Below are 9,264 nucleotides of genomic sequence, written 5' to 3'. Positions count from 1 at the left end.
AGAGATGAGGGCGTGCTCCCTCATAGAATAGCGGATGGGTACACCATTAACCGCAAACCATGCAACATCATCTTCTGGAGTACAAATGGTGTGCAGGAGTAACATCCACATCCCTTGGAGCTTCAGGTTTGGTTCCTCTGGCATGTGAAAGAAATGTCGAAACTGGGAATGGCTCGTGAACCATTCGGCCTGATCCTTCTTAAGCGTCTCCTTGATGACTTTTACTGTCGCGCTCACATAGCACTTGGTTTGTATCTTGCAAATCTTCGTGAACTCACTGCTTTTGAAGTATAACTCAAGGGGTTGTGGTGGTTGCATTTCCTCTTGCAATGAAAATACATACAAGAAGTCTTAGTAATGCTAGTAATACAAGAAGTCTATTAGTACTACTAATTACAAGTCATCATTTCTCACTAACAGTAACAATGATACAAAATTATATACCTCACTTTCAGAACCCTCCCTTTCGAATTCATCTGAGATTAAGCGCGATTGGTAACTCGGTTCTCTCTCTGGCGTACTCTTCTTACTCCTCTGAAAATACATATATACATGTTAGTAATGCTAGTAATGTTAGTAATGCTAGTAATACAAGAAGTCTAGTAATGCTAGTAATACAAGAAGTCTAGCAGTACTACTAATTACAAGTGGCATTTTCACTAACAGTTACAGACCCCTCCCTTTCGGACTCATCTGTGACTGAGAGCGATACGTGACTCGGTTCTCTCTCTTGCGTACTCTTCTTACTATTCTTACTCTTCTTACTCCCCTCAGGAATTACTAGTGTTTTTGAAATTGGGGTCGTTCTCGGCCTAAGAGATAGACGACGCCTTTCATTGGAGACTCCCTTATTCTTTGCCACCTTTTTATTTCCCTTCATAACTTTCCTGTACAAGACATTACAACACTAAATCACTCTAAATGCAAACCGCAAACAACAACACAACATCAATTAACTCCCATTAAAACCAAACATATCCGATTCATATATATTTTATCCCTAATTTATAGTCTCGGGTTTAACAAGCATCTTACCAATTCAACTTATTCAGTAAAAAAACATATGAAAATCGCACAATTTCATCTAAAATAGGAGTCTAAAATCAATCCCCAAAATAGTTTCTATCATAACATATTCATAACATAAATCGCACAATTTCACCATGTCTCTCCCAATTTCATACCACAAACTAGCACAATACTTTAGTTTCGTCTATTGATAATTTTTTCCCAATTTTCCTAATTTTTTTTAACCTAAAATACATATCACAGAGAATCAACCACAATAAATCACTTACAAATACGCATGAAGTCAATTCGGAGATGGGCGAACTCGATTATCACAGAGAAAGAAGAAGAAACGAAGAAAATGGAGGAGTCGGGGATTTTAGGGTTTGTCGCCGTTGAAGGCTCCTTTCTATCGCGAAAGAAATGAAGTAGTTTTCCAGAGTTGAAAAAAATAAGGAGAGTTGAAGATACACAAAAACGATGACGTTTAGGTCTACCTGGGTCGGATCTGTCCGGTTTGCTTGGTCTAGGTCGGATCTTCGTGGTTGGATCCGGTAAATACCTCATATCTCTATTATAAAACTGTAATTAACCACTTTTTCTATTTAAAAATAAATAAAAAATATAATATATTATAATAAAAGGTCAAAGGGGAATTTTTATGAAGGGTATCGAGTACATGGAGTTAAACTCCAAATTTAAAACACACAAAGTCAATAAATGAGAACATGAATTAAAACTCTATATATCAAAAATGAACTAAAAGCATCAAGCTCTTCTCCTCACCACCATCAAGCTCATCCTTTATTGCCAATTGCCTACGCATTTCCTCCAACTTGTGAAGCGAAAGATCAGTCTCTTCTGCACCAAACCACTTCAGATAATCCGTAAAATCTCCAAACTGAAACGACAAGCTCAACAACTGATCAATAACTTCCTTAAACCGATTCATTCTCAGCTTTATTCCTTCTCAGCTCCCCTAACTGCACACTAAAGTTCTCAAGCTCCTCCTTCAAGTTCTCACCCACCCTACCGTTACACTGCAAGAAAAAGGAAACATCTTTATCATTACCCACCACAACTCAAAAGAAAGAACAAAAAGCAATCAAACCACACTACTACTAACATGAATCTCCTGCAGCATTGCTTTGTCTGAATCTGAAATTACCTCCAAGTTCAAATAATGAAGTGAAGTGATCAAGCGGCAGAGAGTATCACCCTTAAAGAACTCTTGAGTCAGCTGGGCACAAGCTTCAGCCACAGGCTCAGCGTTGCTGTTTCCATATAGAATTAACTATAGGTATACGCATTAGGCTCAGACCCATATAGAGCCATCGCACGGAATACCTTATAGCTTCCTCTACCTCAAGACACTTTGCTAAGCCTAGATTATCATCTTCCTTCACCCACAGCCACGACTTCACCTCCTTGAGGTTTTGATTGAGTTGTGGATTCAAGTAAGATACCTCACATAGTCTTTTCCTCTGCCTCTTCGATCATAAGCCAGAGACTGTGGCGTCCACAATATGTTGCTCAAGATCTCTTCTTGAGCAAGTATCTCTTTCCTACTTGAAGCTTCCTCTTTGACCTTAGATATATGTGGCTCAAGATGCTCCAGGACCAATGTGGTGTCCGCAATACCAGATTCTATGGCTACTATAGTCTGATCCATAGCACTATCTGAAACTGGTAACATGTGGGTTTTCCTACATATCTCCTCTAGCTCTGATCTCTTCTTCATAAAAAGTTCTCTACTTCGTCCAATCGGACAACTTCTGCCTCAACCTGTGTATGGAAATGGAACTCACGTTAAGGTTTGCAGACATAACATAAAAAAAAAATCCAATAACTTATCAGCTTGATTATAGAGTTGTTATACAACAGTGTAACAATGAAAAATTCTCAAGAGCTTACGTATTGGATGAAGTCTTCAGAGAGACTATTGGCTTGAGTTATTTCATGTTCTGATGCAGCTATATTGCAGGTAATGTGCTGATACTCTTGCTGCTCTTCTATGGGTGTATCCATCAAATTCCAGAGCTCCAGCATGGTTGGTGCTAGATCTTGAAGCTTCATAAAAAAAATTCAACAAGCAACTATGAGTGACAACAGCAAAGACAAAATTTAGATAACTCGCCAAAGTAATTTACAAATTACCTTCTGCATTCTCGTTAAAACCATCTTCAAACTCGGGCTGCTCTGGAAACAAAGATCAGAAATCAAAAGCAAAAGTTCAGGGACCTGTCTTGCAACTACGTAACACTCCACCATTGGAGAGGATCGAAGCTTTCTCTTCGCCGGATCTGGAGCCCAACGATGACGGCAGAGCAAGACGAAGAGGCTTGGTCACGGTGAAGCTCCGAGACGGTGAGGAGCTGACTGCGACGGCGAAGGATAGCAGACGACGATTGGAGACGGTGAGGAGCTGACTCCAAAACCTCCAGCGCGATGAAAACGCCAGAAGAAAAAAATGATTTCGAAACCTAAGAACAGTACCAGAGAATAGCTTGCGAAAAGGATTTTGATTTACAGAAATAGTAAAAGTCTAGCGAGCGAGCGTTCTTCTGGTCTGAACCGATTGCTTTTATAATTTTTTTTTTTTTTTTGAGAAACAATGAAGAAAAATAGGGTTTCAGAAACAGTGAAAAAAGATTTCAAAAAATAAAAAGTGAAGAAGATCGACGGGTATGTATCAAGTCTGATCAAAGAATATTAACTTTAAGTATTTTTACAAAAATTTGAGATATTTTACATTTACAATAGCGTTTAATTTTGGATCTCCAATGCTAATAGGTTTATACTTAGCAAATTAACGCGGCTAAAATATTTTATTTTCCCGCGATAACAAATATAGCGTTTTGAATTGACAAACGCTATAAAAAAATATAAGTGTTAGTATACAATAGCAGAACTGTCATGAACGCTATAATCTTATGCTATTAATACCTATATTTCATGTAGTGCGTTAACCCAGTTGGTGTCACTTCGGTCCCCGAGTCAGATCCGATTGGATCGATGTCGTTGACTCTTGAGGGTGTGGTTCCGGCTGTTTGGTTGGGATCCATAATCGCGCTTAGGAAACTTAGATCGGTTTCTTAGCAAAGATGTTTTTCGTTTATTTTCCCCACAGTTGGCGCGAAAATGTAGAACCTAAAATCTACACTAAGTATTTGATAGTGATCAGAGTTTGATCTAGGGAAGATAAATGATGTAGACAACAATATCTTTAGAACACAACGATGTTAAACAGTTTCCAGTAAGTAAAAATGGACTTTATTGATGAATAAGATCGAATACGATGAGTTGAACTAGATCGAGTGATACAAACAAGAACCGTAAAGAAAAGAGTCTAAGATCGGGAGGAAACAAGGTCGATGTTAGTGTGTAGCTCTCTCTAGGGTTTTCAACGTGTCCTTCTTCATGTCTCTTCTCCTTTCTTTATAGTAAGTCAACTTCGTGATCTGCGTAACTGCTCCGCGATCTCCGGGACTACTCCGCGATCTCTGGGACTACTCCGCGATCTCTGGTACTACTCCGCGATCTCCGGGACCTCGACTCCTTCGCTTTCGAGCTCGATTTCCTGCTATGGGCTTCGGTTCCTTAAAGCCCATAACTTTGATCGTGGCCCATTAACGTTTTGACCGAAATTGGGTCCAACAATCTTCACCAATTGAAAACAATCCAGTGTGTTGCAAACGTAACCTGAAACTAAAGTAAGTTCCTCGTACGCTTCATTGTCCAAAGTAACTTCCACTTCCGCAAGAAGAGGGGAGAGACTAGCCCTGACATTTTTTGCTCCCATCAGACAATCAAAATTTTCAAAAGTACTGAATCAGCTTTGTCCAGAGAAGATATTATTATCTTTCCAAAAACCATATGTAAAACACCATCGTCCTAGAATTGACGGTAGGGTCGCAACCTCTACATGTGGTGTTGTCTTCTGTATATTCAATATATGTGTCTCAGCCCAAAGTGTTGATTACGTTTCTGCCAACTTAGGCGTTTTATCGGATCAGTGTCCAGTACCGAAAACTTTATTATTCTTTTATAATTTTGAATATGAATTACTTACACATCTCCCAGTCAGTCAAAATGTGTACATTAATCAGAATGCACTAATGCTAACAATCTCTATAGAGGTATGAAAAAATAGAGTCGAAAATTAATTTCGAAAAGGGGAAAAAAAAAGGAAAAGAAAAAGAGTCGCAAAGCTGCTTGCTTCATAAATCTCTCTACTACAACATTTCTTTTTACATGAAAGCTTCCAAATTTTTGTTAACATGTCTGTACACTTAAGCCTTTTTTCAAAAAAAAAAAAAAACATGTCTGTACAGTGTATAATGTAGAATACCATTGTGTGTTGTGTCCTTTCTTTCTTTCTTTTGATTCTGCTCTCTAAAGGATACACTAGAAATCATCCATAAAATGGAAGAAGGTAAAGGTTTATTGTTTAATGCTTTTGTCATGAAACCAGTTGAGAGCAAGGCATTCTTATGGGAGAAAACACAACGGTTAGCCTCGCGTGATCCGAGAGAGAGTAATTTTCTGGCCACCTTCCTTTTTCCACTTCAGGTGGAAACAAGACTGCGTTCTTGACGCTGAAACCAACGGTTTGTTCTTTGCTACCTTTCGCTTCTCCATCCTCTATATCTCTCTGTTCTGACCAGTTCTGGTTCCATATTCTTTGCTGCAATAAGTTACAGTAGCTAGTGAGCAACATGTGTGTGTGTTTTGAGAGGGTTTTAAGCTAAGGCATTCTAAGTCTCTTTCTATATCTAGATGCACACAGGATATTATTACATTAAATAGCTTTACCTGAAACTCCTTGTAATCTACAAGACCATTTCCATCAATGTCAGCTTGAATCCACAGATCTTTGATCTCCTTTGTGGTGAGCCCATTACAATGACCCGTTAGGTTCAGCTGCATAGAGAAAGAGAATACTCATGTGAAGACTCAGATGAATAAGAGGAATGATTAAAATGTGTTACTGGGTTGTATGTACCTGTCGAAGAGTCTCGCAGAAACCCATGAATGTAATGTAGTCACCATCATTATCAGTTTTCAGAAAGGCAAAAGCGTCTTCAGCTGTTTGGGAAGCTCTTCTCAGTAGATACTGCAAAATCAAAATACTCAAATGTTACAGGGAAAAGCTAAAAACAATCACGAAGAGAAAAGATTGAGGAGAGTCTTTTACCCTGAACATGCCAAACACAGCCTCACTCCAACTTGTTTTTAGAAGCTTTCTATACCGATTTGGATTGAGAAGCCATATGAAGTCGACAGCGCATATGTTACCCCTGTGATTCCTGTGGCTTACCCACTGTAAAAGCCAAACAAAAAAAAAAAAAGATAACAAGAGTTTTTCAGAATCAGATCACCAACATAAATCATCAAAAAAATATACAGCATACCCAAAAGTAGTGACCTTATGAGCATCTGAGTCTGTGTAGCGATGAGCAGTGTCGTATGATGACACAAAACCCTGTGACCTTAGGAACTTGTAGACATGTCCACGCTTGCTTCCGTTCCAATCTCTGCCACACAATTTTCAGTACTATTCTTTAAATGTAACACTTGAAAATGTAAAAATCTAGTAGTTACCCGCAAAGCATAATAGGCATTGGGCTTAGGTCAACTTCTTTCTGATAGGATTCTACATACTGAAGAATCTTATATACCTGTCAAAACATAATCTTGAATTAAAAAAAAAAAGAATGAAAAATGCTTATTATCAACAACAATGATAGTGGAGTTTTGGTTTAAAAAAATTGAAATATGTCTACCTGCTGCAATCTTACTATAGAGAGTGTTGAATCATGAGGAAACAACAAATGAGTGTTGACGATCAAAACTTGTTGATGAGACTCATACTGAGAGTAAGGAGGCACTAATTCTACATGTAGCAACTGCGCAACTCGGTCACCACAATCGTTGAAAAGCAAGTCCCTCGAGTTCACAACTCTAAAGTAGTCCTTATGAACAGCCGTAAGCAAACCTATTCCACCAAGAACACATGTTTTGTTTTGATTCATATCCATGAACAGAGAGGCAATAACAATAAGATAGAGAGAAAGACTCTTTACCGTCACCACGATTGTTGGTACGGCCAAGCTTATAACAGAGATAACCAGCGTCTCCAAGTCTCTTCTCGTACAAACTAACAAGCTCTTCGTTGCCTACCCAAAACTCCTATAAATGTCAAACATCAACATAGAATCAAGAAAACGTATTCAAATATTGTCAAAACAAGAACAAGGGAAGAGAATTAAGAACCTGCAAACATATAATGGAAGACCTCTCGTACAATAACCAATCAATGATTCTATGATTCCTCCCCATCCAATACGCTCGGTTATCGCTTTCACGGATGCTTTGATCCTGCATTCCATCATCATCCAAAACATAAACAAACAAAGGAGAATGAAGCGACGTTGGTTTTGAAGAAGGAAGACAACCTTTGGAGAGAGACGTTTGTAGATGGGAGCGAGGATGTTGAAAGTAGTACAGGAGATGCAAGGTTGCTGGTGATGGTCTTTAATGGAGGAAGATATCGCATAGCTTCCTATCTTTGATATTCTCCCCTTCATTTTTTTTTTCCTCTATAACCGCCGGGGAATATATTTACAGAAAATAAAGAAGAAAGAAAACAAAAAATCTCCGGCGGTAAAAAATCAAGAGAGAGACACAGGGAAGAGGATGATGAAGAAGAAGAGAAACGTCGTGACCGTCCTGAATTTTCTCTTATGATTTAAACCAAACACTATTTTAGTTATTTTTTTGTTTCTTCTCTGTTCTTCTTCTTCATCTACATACTAATATATATATATATATATATATATAAACGTGTGTGCATGTGTATTTATTATGGTGGTGTAGCACTCTGCTCGAATATGTATGGTCGTATCGTAATCTTTTTGATTATTTAATGACCTTGGAAATTATAATATTTTTATTTCCTGAGTTTGTTACTTGGTCAAATTAAATACTAATAATATATTTGTTCGTGTATTCCTTTGCCTTTTGAGAAAAAAATATATTTACTTCTTTCTTTTCCTAACGATGATCAATGGCGCCCCATATTTTTCACCCTTTCGGGCATCCATGAAAATGAAATACTATTTTTTCTTCAAAAAAATAGTTTTATTATTGTAAGGTATTCGCTATATTTTTCTTGAAGTAAGGAACAATGTTTAGACAATTAGACATAATAATGCGCTGTAGCAGTTCTTGTCGAGATCTTGGCCTAATTAGTGAGGGTAGGATTAAGTGATAGTGTGATACTGACTATACATTTTGTTGAGAAGTGACCTAAAACTAATTTCTAATTTGTACGAGCGGAGTTGTCTTGAAGATCTAGTTAATAGTTAAGGTGTTTGTCTCTATGCCTAACATTTTCAATATTTGTATAAGAAAAATGTGGTAAATGGTGTTTTGATGATAACAGTTAAACATGATTTAAATCGTGATCTGATATCTATCCACGAGAATATTTCGTTAAATTCATATAATTAATTTTTTTTTTTATGACGATGTTTCTTTTGCTGAAATGTGTAGTAAGGTATCTCAATCCCTACTCTATTTTTATTTGTAAAATAGAATAAACGTGAATATGAAATAAGGAATGTTCTAATCCAATTTCATATCCTATTGCATAATGAAATTTACTCTATAAATAGAATAATCTATTTTTTCTTTGTTCAACACTCCATTATGGAGTAGGGTTAAAACAATTTTACTCTGTTTTCACTTTTACTGCATTTTCAAGGAAAAAAATGAAGTTTTACATCGAAGATGCTCTGAGCCGGAAACTTTGAATAAATACAAATAATTTCCCGATATTATGTGTTCGTTTGCCTTAAATGTTAAAACCTTTAACGACTCAGGAAAAGTACAATAAATAGTATTTTGATTTTTTTCTGTAATTCAGCGGACCAGTTACCATAGTTGATTATTCATAATCTAGTCATTATGATGTTCGTGTTATACAAGTCTTTACTTAATTAGAAAAAAAATGTTAAGAAGAAGATTACCTAGTTACGTTCCCAACAAGTAAAATAATTAACACACACACACACTTTATTTGCCTAGATATGAATCTGATATTATTCAGATATAAAAAAAACTGACCGATCATTTCAAATGTACCAGAAGATATGCCTGAAATGAATATATAATATAAACATGTTCTTTGATAAAGATTTAAAGAATCGTTTGGTTATGCAATTGGCCGAAATCTTCATAAAGGGACATATG

At 37.0% G+C, this 9,264-nt stretch overlaps 1 protein-coding gene and 1 long non-coding RNA gene across 3 annotated transcripts; both read right to left on the bottom strand.

Annotated features, from left to right (window-relative positions):
* Positions 1 to 1,669: 1,669 nt before the first annotated feature.
* LOC106315853 lies at positions 1,670 to 3,589 on the bottom strand. Of its 2 annotated transcripts, none has more exons than XR_001264667.1 (4): positions 3,166 to 3,589; positions 2,923 to 3,078; positions 2,135 to 2,793; positions 1,670 to 2,048 (listed from the first exon to the last, which is right to left on the bottom strand). It is a non-coding gene; the product is annotated as an uncharacterized LOC106315853 (long non-coding RNA). The 2 variants fall into 2 exon arrangements; XR_001264666.1 differs by having other exon boundaries at positions 2,177 to 2,793; positions 3,166 to 3,587.
* A 1,619-nt stretch (positions 3,590 to 5,208) lies between these two features.
* Positions 5,209 to 7,808, bottom strand: LOC106316440 (uncharacterized calcium-binding protein At1g02270). Its single transcript, XM_013754331.1, has 10 exons — positions 7,467 to 7,808; positions 7,285 to 7,389; positions 7,095 to 7,200; positions 6,795 to 7,006; positions 6,613 to 6,689; positions 6,437 to 6,545; positions 6,206 to 6,331; positions 6,014 to 6,124; positions 5,824 to 5,931; positions 5,209 to 5,695 (listed from the first exon to the last, which is right to left on the bottom strand). The coding sequence occupies exons 1-10, from the start codon at positions 7,596 to 7,598 to the stop codon at positions 5,471 to 5,473; spliced, it is 1,311 nt and encodes a 436-aa protein (XP_013609785.1). The 5' UTR covers positions 7,599 to 7,808; the 3' UTR covers positions 5,209 to 5,470.
* Between the last annotated feature and the right edge of the window lie 1,456 nt (positions 7,809 to 9,264).

This window comes from Brassica oleracea, chromosome C9, assembly GCF_000695525.1.
Source record: "Brassica oleracea var. oleracea cultivar TO1000 chromosome C9, BOL, whole genome shotgun sequence".
Lineage (NCBI taxonomy): Eukaryota > Viridiplantae > Streptophyta > Magnoliopsida > Brassicales > Brassicaceae > Brassica > Brassica oleracea.
The sequence above is the reverse complement of the archived record's forward strand: the minus strand, read 5'-3'. Positions and strand labels throughout refer to the sequence as shown.

What these genes read in the sequence shown, in the direction of transcription:
- LOC106316440 (XM_013754331.1), bottom strand. Translation starts at nt 7,598, where the DNA reads ATGAAGGGGAGAATATCAAAGATAGGAAGCTATGCGATATCTTCCTCC. An exon ending in CTTCCATTATATGTTTGCAG is followed by an intron (nt 7,201 to 7,284) that starts GTTCTTAATTCT and finishes TGACATTTATAG; the next exon opens with GAGTTTTGGGTAGGCAACGA. An exon ending in CAGACTCAGATGCTCATAAG is followed by an intron (nt 6,332 to 6,436) that starts GTCACTACTTTT and finishes TGGCTTTTACAG; the next exon opens with TGGGTAAGCCACAGGAATCA.